The 20,389-nt window shown below is 36.3% G+C and overlaps 2 protein-coding genes across 3 annotated transcripts in view; both read right to left on the bottom strand.

Annotated features, from left to right (window-relative positions):
- The window catches only part of acadvl (acyl-CoA dehydrogenase very long chain), a 15,167-nt gene extending 7,955 nt beyond the window's left edge, over positions 1–7,212 (bottom strand). The window contains exons 1-9 of one of the 2 annotated variants that reach the window (XM_016549687.1): positions 6,958–7,211; positions 6,706–6,858; positions 6,295–6,364; positions 5,442–5,516; positions 5,142–5,214; positions 4,816–4,880; positions 4,347–4,481; positions 4,086–4,230; positions 2,909–3,038 (exon numbers count right to left, since the gene is read on the bottom strand). In XM_016549687.1, coding sequence (XP_016405173.1) covers positions 2,909–3,038; positions 4,086–4,230; positions 4,347–4,481; positions 4,816–4,880; positions 5,142–5,214; positions 5,442–5,516; positions 6,295–6,364; positions 6,706–6,779 — 767 coding nt within the window. In that variant the 5' untranslated portion in view covers positions 6,780–6,858; positions 6,958–7,211. Of the gene's footprint in view, positions 1–2,908; positions 3,039–4,085; positions 4,231–4,346; positions 4,482–4,815; positions 4,881–5,141; positions 5,215–5,441; positions 5,517–6,294; positions 6,365–6,705 lie in introns of both variants that reach the window. The other variant, XM_016549686.1, reaches the window with a different exon arrangement.
- Positions 7,213–9,338: 2,126 nt separating this feature from the next.
- Positions 9,339–20,389, bottom strand: part of LOC107738023 (segment polarity protein dishevelled homolog DVL-2-like) — a 20,718-nt gene continuing 9,667 nt past the window's right edge. Inside the window, exons 2-15 of the mRNA XM_016549689.1 lie at positions 19,096–19,165; positions 18,058–18,203; positions 16,979–17,088; positions 16,733–16,862; positions 15,876–15,963; positions 15,184–15,253; positions 14,948–15,087; positions 14,068–14,144; positions 13,559–13,626; positions 12,761–12,883; positions 12,528–12,659; positions 12,224–12,400; positions 11,883–12,101; positions 9,339–10,384 (exon numbers count right to left, since the gene is read on the bottom strand). Of these exons, the coding sequence (XP_016405175.1) occupies positions 9,831–10,384; positions 11,883–12,101; positions 12,224–12,400; positions 12,528–12,659; positions 12,761–12,883; positions 13,559–13,626; positions 14,068–14,144; positions 14,948–15,087; positions 15,184–15,253; positions 15,876–15,963; positions 16,733–16,862; positions 16,979–17,088; positions 18,058–18,203; positions 19,096–19,165 (2,104 nt within the window). The 3' untranslated portion in view covers positions 9,339–9,830. The remainder of the gene's footprint in view (positions 10,385–11,882; positions 12,102–12,223; positions 12,401–12,527; positions 12,660–12,760; positions 12,884–13,558; positions 13,627–14,067; positions 14,145–14,947; positions 15,088–15,183; positions 15,254–15,875; positions 15,964–16,732; positions 16,863–16,978; positions 17,089–18,057; positions 18,204–19,095; positions 19,166–20,389) is intronic.

Below are 20,389 nucleotides of genomic sequence, written 5' to 3' on the forward strand. Positions count from 1 at the left end.
CTCCAATAAATGGTTTGCAAAAAAGAGACACAGGATAAATGTCTGATATCATTATTTAATCACATTGGAATCGAAACTGGGAATAGAAAAGAATCGGAATCGATTAATGTAATTAACAATAACAACACAGAGGAACGATTTCACTAGAATCACTTTCAGGATTTTTCCAGCTGATGAATGACAGAATTCACACAGCTTGAGCTTTTAAAGCAGTAGATGACAAAATGGCAGTGCATGGTTATAATAAAAAGAACCATATTGTGTGTTGGTTAGGATGCTAATATAACTATCACTATAATTATCTTCATAGTTATCAGTCTTGGTGTGAACAGGCCTTATGGACTATAATAACATGCATACAGTACTATTTTAATGTATTTACTTTAATATTACGATTACTTAAATAATGATGACTTATTAATTGTACATGTACATTTTAATTGTACTTATGAGAGGCTCAATGAAACATTTACCTGAACTTAAACTTCTTGATTTTAGCTTTGGTTGAAGCTACCATAATACTGTTTTACTGCAATACTGCATTTTGTTACACAAAACATTAAAATTCTATAAAAATGTAACAAAAATGAATAGGAATGTTTTATCAGAGCTTAATCCTTCTGGGTCTGATCTGATTTAAACCTCTTATTTCAGTTTTCTGACTCGTTTTGGCTATATGGTTATAGCCATACCAATTAATTTGAGTGTGTATAATTGTGTGTGTGTGTGTGTGTGGATGTGTCTGTTTTGATGTTTTAGAGTGTAACCCCTTCCTTGCTGTCCACTTTTTTACTGCATTGTAGTTGAATTATTGCTTTTATTTTACATATTTGCTGTGTTACAGTCACACCAGTTCATGTGTGTATGTTTACGCATGTGTGTGAGTGGATGTGTTGGTTTTGCACTCTTGATGTTTTAGTTTCACCCCGTCATTGCTGCGTACTTTTTTCTGCATTGTGGCAGATTTGTAGATTGTACACACAATAATTGTCGATTTCGCATTCATTTCCTATGGTCGGTTATTTTTGACCGAAGACCACAAGTGTGACCTTTTTTTTACGACCACCTAGCCTGCTCGAATCATGCCCTAACATTTTTTGTGTGTTCACATTCCAAATGCCATAAAAGTCACCAAGTTTCATACCATTCCGATGAAGCTGTGATTTTTAAGAATTCAAAACAGAACATTTTTCTGAGCACCAGAGGGTTAAATTTGCATTTGCAGTTGCTAAGGTATTCTCAGTTGTTTATAGTGTTTTTCTAAAGTGTTCTGGAAGTTTCTTGCCAGCTATATCCCAAGTCTCTATAATATGCTGGTCTCCTACTCCATTATAAATCTATGGGATTCTTTTGCCCATTTTAACATCCATGAGGCAAAAATTATATTTCATATTAATTAGAAAAGTAGCCAGGGTTCCTACACATTTTCCATTTCAAAATTCCATACTTTTCTAAACTCAAATTTCCAAACCTCTCAGTAGATTTTCGGACCATATTTAACATAAATGTTTCATACAGCACTATTTTCAGCTTTATATTTGGTATATATTATAGTCATCTGTAAATATTTTTATTTTTTCAGGGGTTTTTTACATTGATTTTCTCTAAGTGACTTTTGCATGCACACAAAAAACTTTTTTGTGCCCTCGAGAAACTATTCACATGCGCATGGGAATTTTTCGCATGCTTATGCATTACAATTTCTATTTTTATATAACATATTTCCTTTGTGCATCACAGGCATCTTACTATGAATAAAGTGAGAGCATGGACGCACATGAATTAATAGAGATCTACTTGCTTAAAATTTGGCTTTTCTTACGGTAGTACCTCTAATATCAAGACCTAATGTCCAATTTAGCACATCCTCTGCCGCAGCAGAAAAACCATGACACGAAATGGGCTGATGGCATAATATAGCCATGTGCATTGTCCTATTTGACAAGTTCACGGGTCTATAAAAAAGACTGGCATTGTAAAAAAAAAAAAAAAAGTGTTCAAAATGTAGCTTTCATTAGGGGAGTAGGTCATATTTCAAGGCCTTAGGTCTCTGTAACGCATATTCTGTGGCGGCCATGAAACCACACCGTGAAATGGGCTGATGGCTCAGTGTGCATTGTCCTATATGCTAAGTTTAATGGTTTCTCGTGCACACATAAAAGTCTGTATATTTTTTATTTTTGCAAAGGTCCTCGAGGCTGTCATATGGTGCTAAGAATATCGTGAGAAGAAACCCAAAACATTTTGCATAATTAAAAAGTGCACCTTGAATTCATTCAGTCATGTTTGACAATCACTAAAGAATCCCTAAACAGCTGCCATGAAAACGCACTTCTTTTATGATAAACTTATTTTCATTAAATTCTAACACCTCACCTCATCAAGCTGCACGGTTTGACTGTATAAAGGCAAGTGTGGCAAAGTTTAATACTTAATGTCAGGGGTTTAGAAAATCCCCCTAGCCTTCAGTATGAGCAATAAAAAACAAAATGCTAAGCTCCACTAAGTACAACAGTTCTTCACACCACTAAACTTAGTATATTTAGTTATTCATATGCATTTATGAGTTGCCAAAATGCAATGTGTAAGTTCTCTGGTTGTTACTAGACTTCAATGAGGAACACACATGAAAGATAGATATCTTTGATACAGAAATCACATCGTCATACCAAGATAACAAAACCCCCCACAAGCACACAATCGGCTCACTGACCAGAAACACTGTTTTGAATGACTGTACAGCTGAGAGAGCCAATTAATAGTAATATGGCATCATCCAAGTGGACATGGACCAGCCTGTGATATGTTTATTCATGATGCCCCCTAGTGGCCGCAAAATAGGTGAACATCCTTGCCACCCAACGTGTGGGTGTTTGTGTGTATTTGTTAAGAGTAAGATCACACACACCTGATCCAGATCTTGCTTCCATTCATGGTGTAGTACTGGCCGCAGGGGGAACGAACTGCACTGGTTTTAATGGAGGCTGCATCAGAACCACTTGCTGGTTCAGTAAGACAGAATGCAGCAACGTGCTCTCCTACCAGAAACACACAAGACAGAGTTATTATTTAACAAACATAGACAATATTAAAGGGATAGTTTACCAAAGAATGAAAATTCTGGCATCATCTACTTACCGTCAAATTGTTCCAAACCTGTATGAATTTCTTTATTCTGCTGAACACAAAAGAAGATATTTTAAAGAATGTGGGTAAACAGTTTCTGGTCCCCAATGACTTGCATTGTAAAACCACACTACGTAAGTCAATGGGGACCAGCAACTGTTTGGTTACCCACAGTCTTAAAACTATCTTCTTTCATGTTCAACAGAAGAAACTCGTATATCACATGATTTAGATCAACCCGAGGGTGAGTAAACGATGACAGAATTTTTATTTTGGGGTGAACCATCCTGAACTATCCCTTTATGAGTTGTCACCCATTATGGGGTTTTCAATGTCAGATTCTTACAATTTTTAGATTTGGTCTGCTAATCTTAAATGTTTGGTCACAATATTTGAATATTTGCGAAAAGTGTAGTTACTGTGCACTTCATTAAGTTTAGTCTAGTTTGCATTCGTTTTCATATTAATAGTCGGTTTGGTGTGAATTGACAGTGAACTCAGTCAAAAGATAATCGGATATATTTTAAACATTTGTAAATATTTTAACATAAAAAAAAAACATTATTTTAATTGAAATAATTAAAAATTATTTGTCATACTATTGTGCATTATTTGTTAAAACATAAATGCATTTTATGAAGTGTATTCAAATTACTTTTTAAATCATAGTTTGCAGTTATGTGTAAAATAATTAATCGTTAGCCACTTTTTCACAATCATGACAGCCATTCCATTTGGAATATTTGTGGCCGACTTTGTGTGTAAATAAGTAAATGTATCTTTTTATAATGCAGGATTAAACACTCATAAATTCACAAACTTATTAAAATAGGCAACTGACAGTATAAGAACGCATTAAAAATATGCACAAATATTATGGTTATTAATAAATTATATGTTAACTAAGTCACACAGCTAAACATTGCAGCAGTTGTTGTGTGTGCTCTTCACTCACTCACCAGTGGCCAGCTTCGGAAGGTACTTCTCTTTCTGCTGGGGGTTACCAAAAAGCAGGATGCCTTTGAAGCCAATGGACTGATGGGCACCAAGAGTGATGCCCACACCCAGATCATGCATCCCGACAATCTCCACCAGCCTGGCGTACTGTAAACAGAGCAGGTACATGCATAAATTTAATGTGCATCTCTAGATTTCTATTTGTTTATATCTCTACCTCCTACCCAAATAAAAGAAAAATGAGAATGGATCAGTGGTCTTACCTGTGTGTTGGTGAGGCCAACGCCACCAAGATCTGCAGGCACCTGAAGACCAAAAGCTCCCATCTCCTTTAGGCCTTCCATTGTGCGCTCCTCCACTTTCTCCAGAGCATCATTCTTCATGGGGTCATTCACTTCCTTGAAACACACATAGGCACAAAGAAAATGAAAAAGTCACTATAATGGACGCAAAGCATGTCAACTGCCTACGCATTTCTCAGTATCATGCGAGCTACAGTTTTAAAATTTTATTTGAAACATCTTTAGCGTAAAGGTAGATTGTATCAATATTGTGTTGTCCTCTTATGGGACACTTCCTCAAGATTTAATTTTGAGCTTCATTTTCTCACATTTGTCCATTGTTTGAATTTTCAATAATATGTAGAATGACTGTTTTCAAATATTTAAGGAAATCGGTCTATAAAAGAAAATTATTTATTCTAAAACAGAAGTGTAGGTGCATTAAACTTACCTCAAAAAACTTACTGCATGGCCCAACCAACTCCTTGAGAAACTGTGACTGCTCTTCATTGAGCACTACATCGAAGAATGTAAAAATATTCAGGGCATAAATACAGTAAACACACACTGAGCAACACTGAAGTGTGAGTATAAGGAGTAACAACACTACAACAAAACCTAATACTATAACATTTAAAAACAAAAATCAGACTAAAATCAAAATTTTCCGGTTTTTAAAATATAATATCTGATGACCACAAAATAACACTGGACCATATCAAAGCAATGCATCTAAAACATACTTTGGCACAGGGGGAAAACATTTTTTGAAGTCACCTGACGGAAAGGGGAACACCTGAGAAGTGCCGATTTGCCCTTTGAAAATGTTCACAGCAAAGGACTTTGACTCCTGAGGGGAAAAAGTTATGAGTCTCTAATAGTAAAATAACAATACTGTCTCTACATTATAAAAGATCAATAAGTGTGTTGCATCTTATTTGTCTTAAGATAAGATAAGCGTTAAAATAACTCTTCTGAAAATATCTCAGAATGAAAAGTAGCATTTGTAGTTATCATAAGATTTGCCTCTCAAATCAATGCACAACGTGTCTGAATCCAGCACATAAACTCACGTACCACATTGGCCGCCTTATCAACCTTCTCAGCTGTCATGGTGGCGTCACTGCCAACTACATTCTTGTCCAGAACAGCCTTGGTAAAAATAACAACAGAAAGTTATTGGTTTGTTTATATGCATGCAACAAAACTACACAGAAATCTACAGTATTCTTATTTTCTCAGTACTGAATATCCATTATGCTAATATTGCTTATGACTTATTTTGTTAGTTTAAATGAAAGTAATTCTAAAATAAATAACTAGATGAATGCTGAATGAATGTTTTCACTTTTGCATTTGGTATAGCCAGTGCTTTCTAAGCTCTTCTGTTAAAAACCCTTTCCAGTTTGGTGGGTTCAAGTGCAATGTGACAAAGTGACATACTGTAAAGCTTTCCATGGCTTGACATTGGGACAAAAAAAAGGACGCCAAGTAGAGCAAAGAGCAATGACAAGGATCATGTAACCCGCCCTTATAAACCTTCCCTCCCATACATAACCCACAAGACAGCGTGATAATGAATCAACCATAATAACATTTTATATTTTCCTTACTCTCTCTAAATATTTATTCTGACACAGAGCATCTAATTTCCCTGTAGGTCAACCACAATATTTACGTAACACGTAAGACCACATGGCAAAACACCTACTGCCAAGCTCCTGTGTGTCATGTGAACTTTACTCCAGATTTATATTAATGGGTGTCTGAGGACAAGCACCTGTTTTTTTTCCCCCACAGGACATGACCGGATTGGCTACAGCATGATCTGTCGTGTCAGTTCTGGTCACAAAGTACTTGAACTGCCTCTGTGACATAACCTATGTTTGAAAATGAATACATTATATTGATGCACATTAATAGGTCTCACCTCTGCGGCCTGGCTCGCGTAAAAACGTGCATTTTGCACTGCCACAATAGCTCCAGTTTGGCGTTGCGCTCTGATAAAGGAGAGAAAGTCAGAAAAAAATCATATCATATATTGATTTAGCAGTCATATATTGTCTTAATCTCTTCTGCATGTTTCTATCTATCTATCATCTTTCATATTAATAGAGAGATAGATAGATATTCGAATTACTTTTAGTTTCAGTTGTAGTTATAGTATTTTTAGAGACGCCTACGCTAACTGACATCATTAATAATAGAGGACATCATAGAGAAAATTAAGTTTATTCGGGGGTCAATTTCAAGTTATTTTAGCTTCTGTATATTCGATTTTGCTTTAGTTTTTTTAGGTAACGATAATAAGCTCGACCTGAATGAAAACAGCGAGTCTCACCCTGTAATCGCTGGTTGTAGACGGAGGACAGAGTTGCAGATCGCAGGACTTTGAGTAACTTTACGCAGCAACATGATTACGATTAGGCCGAGATTCTTGTCTTTCTTGCCGAGCGTTGTTTATCTCCCGTGAAGCGGAAGTGTCAACCTTTGCCTAGGATCGAGGACAAATTATAAAGTCACACAATGCCGATAAACAACGGGACAACAATGTCCGGCTAGAGGTAAACGAGTTCTGGACTGAGTGTCCTACAATGCCGCAGGACCGGTTTTATTTCGCCCTTGACCGACTCTTCCAGTTCGTGGCTCTTCCCACCGCAGACCAGAGACCCTCCTCCTGTGGACGTTGACGCGATACAAACACTTCTGCCACAAAACACGTTTGAAATAGCGCTAAAAATATGTAAACTACTGTTAAACGAGATGCTGATTCTACCGGAAGTACATATCCTTTACTTTAGTGCCAAGGGAAGAGTCATGTAACGTTAACGCTGCTGATCTCAGACACTTCGAGGGAGGTGCTACAATACGGCTGAAGGTTCCTTTGTGTGTCACAGTGAAACGATATGGATATAAGCTGAACCAAGATATTTTTGTTATAAGATATTGCATTAAATTATGTAAAATAATATACCGTTCCATGTATATTAATTAAACTGCATATATGAAGTGATTACATTTTCGCTGTATTGACATCATGTCATAATAATATAAAATAAATTATAAATTAATTGAAACATTTGTATAGGCCTATGTAGTAAAAAATCTTAAATATATAACTTATATAAAATAAATTAAAATACCTAATACATAATAGTTTAAAATAATTGATACAGGTAGTAATAATTCTTATTAATATTTAAGTTAAGGTTACTTTTTGAGAAAAAAAAGTTAACTTTTTATTTAAAAACGTCAGTTCAAGTGATTTTTTTAAAATTAATTTTTTAATGAATTAATTTTTTGGGTGGATAATTTTCTGTATAGGCACATGCCTACACAAAGTCTTGATTACAAAAAGGCTATTAAACATTTCCACAGTTGAACACAATGACCCAAGAGCAAGACAACATAGAGAAATATCAAAAATGCAAATTCAGAAGATTAGTTACTTACCCTCATGTTGTTCCAAATCTGCATGCTGCTTTTTTTTTTTTTAAGTTAAATACAAAATTAAAATGTAGCTTTTTTTTTCAAGCTGAGAACAAAATGGGAACAAAAATATTTTTTTCCCCATGGCAGTTTATGACAAAGCCTGTCAAACTGCAAAAGTGAAAAATCACACTAGTAAATTCTTAAGTTTCATTTGCAATAAATGTAAAAAAAAATGAGTCATTGAACTCACAATGCCATTGATTCTGGCATGTGTTGTAGATGACCCCAAAATGACAGTTTGAGAAAAAGATTTAAGAGCTGCACTGGAAGAAAACATTTTGCAGAAATAAAAACCTACATTTTGTTCTTTTACATTAAAATTCAACAACCTATGGTGTTTCCATATATATAAAACATTGATACAGTAGTGATACATATAAATACTATTCCTTGTACATAAGATCAAGATTGAAACTAAAACACAAAGACATCGAAAAATTAACAATTCTCAGAGAGAAAAAATGACTTGTTTCAGAGTTAATTCTATCAAATTTATTTGGAGTGAAGACATGCAAAAGTGACAGTATCTGATGATATTCAAAATGTAACACTTCAACATGGCATTCCATTGAGACTCAGTCTTTATGTAGCACCTGTATACTTGTACCTGTATATCTATAAACTCATATAAAAAGGTGCTATGATTATCAGTCATACAAAGAGTCAAAAAAAAAAAAAGAGGAAGCTCTGGAGTAGAAAATAGAATAAACAACCCATTCTACCCAGAAAGTACCTTTATGGGGTTAAAACTTCCTCTGCATGTACCGTTTTAGTACAATCATTTTATAGTCTGCCTATTTAGAAGGGATTGCTTTCTAACACCAGGAATCAGAAGAGTTCTTAATCTCAGAAACTGACAATCAAATATTTGTTTCCATGAACCCTGGCTCCATTCAGCTGTACAAAGAGTTTACAAAGGCAATTTTTAAAGTGTACAGTATATAAGTACATGAGAGAAAAGCTTTCAGAATTCCTTGGTAGACTTTAAAGCAATACTTAAAGAGACATAATACACCAGATCGATTGTTGCAAACATTTAAATCCTTTTAAAGGTTTTTGGAGGCATGCATTTTATTATGGAAGCCCGAAGCTAATTTGGACTTTTTATCTCACAATTCATATTTTTCCCCCTTAATCAGAGTTGTAAAATATAAACAGAATCCTGACTGACTCGCAATTCCGAGGTTATATCCTGTAATTCTCTGAATTCTGAGGTTGCATCTCGCAGTTAGTTTTTTTAAAGTCCTATTTATTAAAAAATAAAAAAGGTCATTTTTAATCGCACAATGTCAACTTTTTTTCCCCTCGCAATTGGGAGTTTATATCTCACAATTCAGACTTTTCTTCTCAGAATTGCGAGTTTCTATCTCTCGATTCTGAGTTTCTATCTCACAATTCTCTCTTTTTTCTCAGAACTGCAAGAAAAAAAGTCTAAATTGTTAGATAAAAGTTGCAATTGCCTTTTTATGTTTTTATCCCGTGACTGAAACAAGCTTCCATACTTTTTTTTTTTATATAGAATGGTTTACTTAAAATTAAAGTTATAATTCTAGTGAATATCATGTTGGTCATTTAAAAGGTGTGTAAAGCGAATTGAATTTGCTTTTAGAAATGTTTTCTGGAAAATCACGAGATCCTTATCAAAGGCCTTCGAGAATTTGTGGAAACATTTAAGGAAAATAACAGGACTCTGAAAAATACGCCAATTTTTTTTCAGTCATTTAAGAAGGCCAGACCCTGTTGTGGTTAATACCACAAAGACAAAATAGATGTTGAAGTCCGTGCTACGCAAGACTTCCTACCCTTCCGTGAACCCTGTTCCTACCGTCAAGGACAAACACTAACTCTAAAGAGCTGCACTGATACAGTAAACTACATCTCTGTCAGTCACAGAGTGGAACTCACAGTTATCATGTGACTACAAACCTCTCTGCATTCACTCCTTCACCTGTACATCGACGGCTACATCCTTCATTACATCACATCCACAAAAAACTCACTGGGGTTGCCCATAGCCAAGTGGAAAGACTGCCTAGAGGCTGTCAGCTCAGGCGGGACGGAGCCCAGGTCTCGGGTCGGTGGAGCTCCTGGAGGCCCACCAGGGGTGCCAGAGGGCAGCAAGCCAGGGTGGGGCGGCAAAGTAGGCGTTTGTGGGTGCGGGGCTCCAAGTGCTAGGTGTGGGTGTGGATGTTGGGGCACCATCATCACCATCATTGGGTTGTAAGGAATGGGGATTCCAGGCGGATATGGGGCGAGATGAGCAGGTGGAGGAACGCGATGATGCGAGCGCTGGCTCGAGCGCTGACTGGAGCGACTGTGTTCGCTGGGCGTGGCTGAGCCGTGGTCTCGTCTCAGGCTGCTGCGAACAGAGTAATCCGATTCGCTGCCGCTGCCAGAACGCGAGTCAGCCCCGCCCCCACTGGGAGATTTATCGTCACGTACGCTACCACCCGCCGTACTGCCAGATACGCTTTTATTGCCCCTTCTCTTCTCTCCGTCACTGCGTGTGGAGCCACTGCTGTGACTCCCTGAGAGAAAGAGACGAGAGCACAACAGGGTGTTGACAGGGGAACAAAAACTTATTTTCATATGGTGACTAGAATACAAGATGCATGCTGATTGTCATAGCAACTTCGTAGTTTAATATTAATAATACATTATGTTTGTATTCTACTATTAATTGAAATAAAATGAAGCATATAGGTCCGGTTTCACAGACGGGGCTTAGCTTAAGCCAGGACTAGGCCTTAGTTAAATTAAGATATTTAAGCAGCTTTTATAAAAATGCCTTTAATGCGTTTAAAGAAAACGTTACATGTGCTTTTCATATGGTGACTAGAATACAAGATGCATGCTGATTGTCATAGCAACTTTGTAGTTTAATATTAATAATACATTATGTTTGTATTCCACTATTAATTGAAATAAAATGAAGCATATAGGTCCGGTTTCACAGACGGGGCTTAGCTTAAGCCAGGACTAGGCCTTAGTTAAATTAAGATATTTAAGCAGCTTTTATAAAAATGCCTTTAATGCGTTTAAAGAAAACGTTACATGTGTGCATCTTGAGACAGAACAATGGAACTGACATTTTTTAAGATATGTCAGAGCAAGATATTTTCAGTTGAGACAGCTCAAACATGCATTTTAATCTGGGACTAGCCTTAAGCCATGTCTGTGAAACCGGGGGATAGTGTTTTACAAGTCAGAACGTAAAATGTTTTTTAAAATTATTTTTTACTAATATACCATATTATATAAATTTAAAATAACACAGATAAAAACAACAAAACTTAATAAATACTAATAAAAATGAATTAATAAGTGCAGCATATTTGTCCAGCGTTTTCTCAGTTTTAGTTCCATAATGACAATCAATGGATATACACTACAGTTCAAAAGTACAATTTTTTAAATGGTTTTGGAAAAATGTCTCATTGTGAGGTTGCATTTTTTATTTTTATTTTTAAATAGTAAAAACAGTAACTGTAAAAATATTTGTACAATTTAAAATAACCGTTTTCTATTTATTATATTTTAAAACTTAATTTAGTCCTGTGATGGCAAAGCTGAATTTTCAGCATCATTACTCCAGTCTTCAGTGTCACATGATTCTTCAGAAATCAATCTAATATGCTGATTTGGCACTCGAGAAACATTTCTCATTGTTATCGATGTTGAACATTTGTGCTGCTTAATATTTTTGTGAAAACTGTAATGCATTTTTTCAGGATTCTCAGATGAATAGAGAGTTGAAAAGAACAGTGTTTTTTTAAATATAATTTTTTATAGCAATGTAAAAGTTATTACTGTCACTTTCAATCAATTTAATGCAACTTTGCTGAATAAAAGAATAATTTAATAATAAAGAATAAATTAAAAAGAAAAATATTAATGATCTTACTGACCCCAAACCTTTGAACGGTAGTGTATGTGGATTTTATTAAGCTCTGATTCATGAAATCTCTAACCATTTGTTCACACATTTCCATACATTTTGTGCCTGAGGGTCAGTGTGTTTGTTACCTTCACTGTGCTGGCTGCCTGCACTGCCTGGGCCGTAGCTGTAGTTGGAGAGCTCATGATAAGGAGGTGGCTGGGTGGAATAGGGGTGAGGGTACTGGTACGTGAAAGAGTGGAGCAGAGGCCATGGTGTTGCCCCTGGTAATGGAAGAGGCGCCAGAGTGTCCTGGTCTGAAGCACCGCTGGAACCATCGTTATCATTAAGACAAAGGTTGGCCATGTCTGATAAGAAAAAAATTGAGAGATTAAATAACATGTATGCATTTAACCAAAAAAAAAAAATTGCTGTATATGTATTTTTTTATTTTTTATTATCATCTATAATAAAAGCTGATTTTACTTACAATTTTCACAGTTACTGAAGTCTCCAAATATGTAATAACACTGTTCAGAGAAGGTGATCTTGTTAACAGTGTGTCTGATGAAACCAGCCTTTAGTAGGTTACTGGCATATTTACGGGCTTCCCGTCTGTCCTGAAACCCATCAATGTGATGATACAACCACTCAACCACATCTGAACCTATATGCACAATCATAAAGACAGAGAAAAACAAACACTGGATTAGATTGAAGGTCCATTTGCCTCATAGTTACAACGATCATTTAGGAACAGTGTGTAAATACAGTCTCGGGTAAAAGTCTCTGACCTAGGAAAGCATTGGGAATGGTGATCTTCAGCCACATTCGGTCTCTGACCTCCAGACCGGACTCAGGAGATGCCATGGCCTTAGCAACCGATGCCATGTCAGAGCGAAGAGACAGGTTGAACTCATCAAAGCCTACAGACAGAGAAAGAGAGATTAAATAATATGGCTAGTGAGAGTCTGCTTGTAAAACAAAGGTCTAGAAAAAGTAAAGAAGGCATAAGCGCAATACTCACGTTCAGTTTCAGTGACAGATGAGCTGGAGGTGATTGTGCTGCTCGGGTAGGACGGAAACACCCCTGTGAGAGCCACTGAATGATTGATCCATGCTGCTGGATCTATGGGCTGGATCGGCTCATCTAAGACACAATATGGGGAAGGATGTTAGATAAACAAATCTCAAATAACATGATAAAAACAAAATTACACATTTACAATACTACTCAAAAATGTAAGGTCAGTAGGACTTTTAAATGTTTTTGAAAGAAGTCACTTCTGCTCACCAAGGCTGCATTTATTTGACTAAAAGCACTGTGAAAACTGGAATATTGTGAACTTTTATTACAATTCAAAATAATGTTTTATTTCGAAAGGTTTTCTACTTCACACTACTTAGCTTTGTCCTGTGATGGCAAAGCTAAATTTCCAGCATCATTACTCCAGTCTTCAGTGTCACATGATCCTTCAGAAATCCTTCTTATATGCTGATTTGGTGCTCGAGAAACATGTCTTATTATCATCAATGTTGAAAACAGTTGTGCTGCGTAATACTTGGAGGAGACCTTGATACATTTTTTTCAGGATTCTTTGATGAAGAGAAAGTTCAACATTATAAATATCTTTACTGTCCTTTTTGACCAATTTAATGCACGCCTGCTGAATAAAATTCATTTCTTTCAAAAAAATAAAATAGTCCTGACTTTTGAACAGTAATGTATTGGGCCGTATGAATTATATTTAAAATTATATATTATTTTATATAATTCATTTTATATCTAATTCATAAATGAAATGGGAATTAAAATGAGACTCACTACATGGCAGGGTGAAATAACCTTGTGGAGAGGGGTCCCAACATTTTGCCACAGTCAGGGTGATGGGTCTAAGAGAATAAAAGTAATATTATAACATTGCAGGTTATATATTATTGTTTACTAATATATTTTTACTACTAATAACTCGCATAGAGTGCAATGCATCGCCCTCCTACTGTAATTCTCCCTTCGAGTCATGTCAGAATAATTGGATTAAGATAGCAATATATTTATAGGAAAGTGCACATGAACAGCACCACAATGTTGTATTGACCAGGGGGAACCAATGGGATTTTTTTTTTTTGAGTCTCGATTTGAAAGAATGTGAAAATCTTCTGTGGCAGCACAACAAAAGATAAAATACACTGCTAAACCTCCAATTTCACCACTAAAGTGTATCTTTTGCTCTTCATTTTGTTGTACTAGCCATAAAAAAATTCAGTTTTTGTCAGAAATGTCAAAACATTTAAAAAATGGGACATTCCTATGAGCAGCTCTCACAGACTCACCCAGGTTTATGGACAATCTCACGGAGCACCCTGACTGCATCATCATTACTCATGTTCTCAAAGTTGATGTCATTCACCTGCACAGAAAAAAGGCAACAGTGAAACAACCCGTCTAACAAACATCAGAAGCAGTAATTATAACAGAACTGCATTAACCTTGCAGCAGTGAAAGTACTGATCCTTTGTTTAGAGCTAATTACTACTGAAACGCCACAACATTTGTGTCTAAAAGCTGGGTGTGGCCTGAGAATATTGTTTTAGATTGTAATGTTGAGCATTTAAGTTAGATAGGAATTAAAATAATCACATCACTCATCTGACACGCTAGTCCTCCATTAAATAGATAACATGATGTGCAGGTTTCACTTTGTTCCTGATTTCCCAGCACCAACCACTTCTTTCCTATCAATGTGTACACCTAAACACACACACACACACACACACACACCTGCAGCAGCATGTCTCCAGGTTCAATGCGTCCGTCTGCAGCTACAGCTCCTCCCTTCATGATGGAGCCAATGTAGATGCCTCCATCACCTCTCTCATTACTCTGACCCACTATACTGATGCCCAAGAAATTATACTTCTCTGTAGGACACAACAAACAGAATGGAGCATGTTATTAATTAAATACAATACATATTTAACCAATAGAAGGTGCAACAAGTAAGAAATGGCACTGACCCATGTTAAGGGTGACTGTAATAATGTTTAGGGACATTGTTGAATCTGTCACAAATCACATCACTCATCTGACACGCTAGTCCTCCATTAAATAGATAACATGATGTGCAGGTTTCACTTTGTTCCTGATTTCCCAGCACCAACCACTTCTTTCCTATCAATGTCTACACATAAACACACACACACACACACACACCTGCAGCAGCATGTCTCCAGGTTCAATGCGTCCGTCTGCAGCTACAGCTCCTCCCTTCATGATGGAGCCAATGTAGATGCCTCCATCACCTCTCTCATTACTCTGACCCACTATACTGATGCCCAAGAAATTATACTTCTCTGTAGGACACAACAAACAGAATGGAGCATGTTATTAATTAAATACAATACATATTTAACCAATAGAAGGTGCAACAAGTAAGAAATGGCACTGACCCATGTTAAGGGTGACTGTAATAATGTTTAGGGACATTGTTGAATCTGTCACACTGCTGAAAGAGGAAGCCTATAACAAAACACAAACAAGAACTCATTAAAACTCAGTAAAATAAAACAAATTCTTTAATTGTATCAAATACTTAAAGGGACAGTCCATCCAATCATTCAAATTCTCTTATCATTTACTCCCTTTATGGTTCCAAACCAGTACGACTTTCTTCTGTGGAACATAACATATGATATTTTGAAGAATGTTGGCAACCAAACCGTTTCAGTTCCCACCGACTTCCATTTTAAGGACATTATATGGAAAATTCAATGGAAGTAAATAGGAACCAAAACTGTCTGGTTACCAACATTCTTCAAAACATCATTATTTCTGTTCTGTGTAAAAAAAGTCATAGGTTTGAAGTGTGACTAAATGACAGATTTGTCATTTTTTGATGGGACTCCCTCACAGTTGGTGGTTGCCATTGACTTCCATAGTATTTATTTTTTCCTACTATGGAAGTCAATGGCAACCACCAACTGTTTGATTACCAGCAATCTTCAAAATATCTTCTTTTATGTTCAACATAAGAAAGCAACTCATACAGGTTTGGAACGATATGAGGGTGAGTAAATGATGACAGAATTGTCATTTTTGGGCGAACTATCCCTTTAAATTGAATCATATGGGTGTTTCATACTCTCTCCAGACGTGGGCGCTGTTTCCTGCGTCTGCGATGGCGTTTCAGCAGTCTAGACGCTGTGCTCTGTTCAGTGGAGCTGCTGAACCTGATTACAAACGTTTAGTAAAATAAACATTCATAATCAAGGCATAAATTGCAATACTGACTAATCAGTGCTTCTCAACTTGTTATGCTTCAGGATACAGATTTTATTATATACACAACATCAAATGGAAACCTAACATAAAACAAACATAAAAATAAGTCATTTATTAGTTTTTGTTTTTATTGAATTTCAATGGTTTCATTCTGTCAGCAGCCAATAAATCACTACCTAAAAACCATGTTTATACATATCACAAATGAGTGTCTATTTAGTCTAATCTAGGTCATGGTGGCACCTGCCTTTTGTCTTCTACCAAGTGACAGATGAATTAGCATCCAAATATTGTAGAGATTCATTGGAATCGTGGTTTTTGACGTCAAAACAAAAGAAAAGCCTATTGGCTTTGCTATCCTAACTATGTGCAAATATATTGTTATGCACATTACAGTATTTGCATTTAACATTGTTCCCCATGCTGCATGCAAACCTATCAGAATAGATCAAAACCCATTTTTGGATCATGACCCACCAGTTCCAAACTAAAAGCATGCACAGATGCTGATACGCTCTTGTAAAGTTCAATCATTTGATTCAAGACAACGGAAATATAACCTTCTGACATAAAACAAAATAAATACAAATTACACGTACAGCCCAAAACCAGAGATCTGACTGAAATGGACTTTAAAGGTGAAGCGTGTAATTTTCTTGACACTACTAAATATTTCCAACCCCAATCCAATCTTTAATCAAGCACACTTGCTCTGACCTGCTCATCGTATCATCGTCATCTGAATCACAGAAGCTCGTGGTGTCCAGTTCACTGCTCATCACTGTAGTAGCACTCTCATAGCCAGCCAGGTGTCTGTCCATACGGGACTGCCCATTCATACGTGGCCCTGAAACAAAAACAGAAAGAGTACAGCAAAATGAACAAGGACTGCTTTGTCAATGTAATGAAACACTATTGAGAAAATTGACAAAAATGATTAGCAACATAGAAGACAGAACAGACCATGATGGTCCAAGCTCTCTCTGGGTCGAGGTCTCTCTCTCCTGAAAGACACCACTGACTCGGTCTCTGTCTGATCATCTAAGGACACCAGGCTGCCTGCAGTGTTGGGACTGTGCACACACACACACACACACACACACATCATGCAATGATTTACATTCATGACACATCTGTACATCTCTGCATGCTGAGTGAACCTTACATTTTTAAAAGCAAGCTGCCTTTAGCAAACCAATCTCTGATAAGAAATTGAGAGCAAAGGACCTACACTGGGGAGGGGGAATCTCACGTTCTTAATCAGTATATTTGACTTCATTTCCAGCATGAAGTTCAGTATATTTGAACATTTCCAGTTCATTTCCAAATCCTTAGAACAATATAATTTTACCTGAAAAGCCAAACTGCTTTTAGATTTTTAGAGTATTTTGTCATGTTTCATTAGCATTTTTTCACTAGTTTTAGGAATAAACAATTACACTAAAATACATTTTATGTCTTACTTTTTTAACAGCCATTATCTTTTACCAGCTTATATTTCAAGACAATATTTCAGACATCACCTGATGTTACCAAACACGACATGGTTGTGGGTACTTTCTGCACACAAAAAATATTGGATTACCCTATCATGTATCATGCTTTACACTAGTGTTCAAAAGTGTTTAATGTTTTTAAAACTTTAATACATTTATGATTTATGATACTAATGATTTTTGCAACATTAACTGTTTTATTACTGTGCAGCACTTTGAAATAATCTGAATTTTATTTAGAAAAAAAAAGGTTTTGCATCATATTAAAAGCATGTCTTTGTAATATTTAATTAGGATGTCCTGTTTTATCTTCCAAAGCAAATGTTTGACATATTTTGACTAATCCATGATACAGGGTGTCTGTTTTTGAAAAGCAAAAAAACTAAAAAGTGAGTTTTCCTTCAAGTAAAGCTCTACACTAAGTCACTGACTCCCATTCCGACAACTTATAAGAAAGTGTATTTTAAGCCACTGAGAGAGTACTGCTGCAGACAGCATCTACAAAATGACATTCAGAGTGAGAAACAGAGATGTAGATTAACATACTGGAAGGAAGGGGGTCTGGAGTCTCCAATGCCCCCCGTCCTCTCGGCAGGAGGTGGAGGCAGGGGAGGAGGAGGAGGTGAGGGCTGAGACTGGACCGCTACTGGAGGGGCTGGGGGTTCGGCTGCTGGGGTATCTGAGGACACCAGCTAACAGAAAGAGAGAAGATCGGTGTGAGAGTGAATGTGATCCATAAAAAACAAGGACCCAAAAAGGACTGGGAAAAGATCTAATGACAATAATAACACGTTATTTTTTATCCAACACATACTCGTGGAGCTCATTCAAAAGTGTAAAACTGATCACACAATGCTTCAGGTCAAACATATCCAGTGTCTGGGTTTTACGTAACTACAATTTAAACGAGGACCAAGTTGGAGAGGTAAATAGCTGCAAGCAGACAGGAAACTCTATTCAGCTCCGTCTGGGGAGATCAAGCTTTTTAAAAAGCTTGAATAGAATTGCAATAGAAAATGTTAGTTAACAATAAATAAAAACATCAACAATCTTCACATTCTGTGACAAAACACTGCATTAAAGCAGTCAAAGTCATGTACTTGAGAAAAGAAAGAAACATCAGATGCGTTATAAGAGGCCACATACAGTATCATTGTATGGCCTTCTCCTTTCTTCATGCTAATGGATGCTAGGTTATTGTACACTCCTTCTCAAGGGACCTTGAGCTATCCTGACGGTAATCTACTATTTCCATCCCAGTGGGTCTGGTTTCGTCCAAGCCTTTTGACTTAAGCACCTGCTTTTCTTTAAGGGCTTTCAGAAGAGGCTGGATTTCAGTCTCCATGTGAAGGGCCTGACACAAACTCCTGGTGCTCTTTAAAGATTCACTGTGACATAAATCAAAACAGCCCTGTTACGTGTCGCTACAGGGATGAGGAGCTTCAGCGAGGTTTAGTGAAATGGTGCAGTTCACACTTAGAAAACCGAGAACTGTTATGACACCATTAAGCATCATATGACAGTACAGTAAAAAAAAAAAATAAATTGTTCGGGGGGAAAAAAGCTACTGCTGACAGTTCTTACCCAGGAGACAACTCTTCCGTTGAAGCATGGCAGCTTGGCACTGTCGTCTGAGATCTCCTCCTTCACCACCCTGAGCAGACACAATTACCAAAGAGAGACAGAATTAAAACGAAGGGACACACGTTGACAGATTTATGTATTTATACATAAATGCATGCATCTAGGCTATTTTGACTTTACTTATGGACTAAATGTATATACTAGATTTTTACAACATATTAAGAAAATATGTGCTTGCACACACACACACACACACACACACACAAAAACAAAACACAATCTTCACAATGCTGTTTTGATATTTATTGTTAATACTCCAATTTTATATCATATTCTGGTCCCTCGCTCTGCTCCCTCCTAAATATGACTATGGAAATATTTGCACATTTGAACACTAATGTAATGTCACACATCTTATCCACAAGCCACACAATCTGAGGTGAATTCATTTCTGCAACACAGTAACAAGGCTCAACAATAAGGATTTTTTTTTCTGTTGACTAATTGGACCAGTAGTAATTTTTTTTCTTGCCTAAAAGACTGCTCAATTTTTAATCATTGCATTTTTGCTTGAAATATTTATATTACAAAAAGTAAATAAGCAAGTTCATAAACACTCACTCAAATTTACACTACTGTTCTAAAGTTGAATAAATCATTAAATAAATTATTCCTTTTATTTAACAAAGTAAGGATGCAACGATACCATTTTTTCAGAACCGATCCGATCCCAGCGCAGTTTGTTTTTAAATCAATGTAGAATTTTTATACTTCTGTGTGTTCACCTGATCATCACTCTTGTGTGTGTTAAACACAATCTGCTAAATATAGACAACTTCATTTCAATGAAAAATAAATGAAAAAATATCTAATCATAATCTATGACAAAAAATACTATTATAAACTTGGTTAGTGGATCATTCAGCAGCAAAAGTTATTCTAGAAAAATCATGGGTGCACAATAATTTTATAAAAACATTAAACTAAACTAAACATTTAGTGAAACAACATTATTTAATGGGCAACAAATAAAAGTTAATAAGTGTAGGACTAAATCTGGTAAAATGTTACACATTGCTCTTTGTATTGTTGTAAAATACATTAATGAAAAACAAGTAGCCTAAATATATATAGGGCCAAAATATATATTAATTATATATATATATATACTGAACAAAATTATAAACGCAACACTTTTGTTTTTGCCCCCATGTATAATACGAGCTCCAATACACAGCGGCACAAAGCGCTTATGCGCATCCCGTGCGCAGAATGATGCGCTTGATGCGCTTGA

This window comes from Sinocyclocheilus rhinocerous, unplaced genomic scaffold (genome assembly GCF_001515625.1).
Source record: "Sinocyclocheilus rhinocerous isolate Xijiao unplaced genomic scaffold, SAMN03320098_v1.1 scaffold494, whole genome shotgun sequence".
Classification (NCBI taxonomy): domain Eukaryota; kingdom Metazoa; phylum Chordata; class Actinopteri; order Cypriniformes; family Cyprinidae; genus Sinocyclocheilus; species Sinocyclocheilus rhinocerous.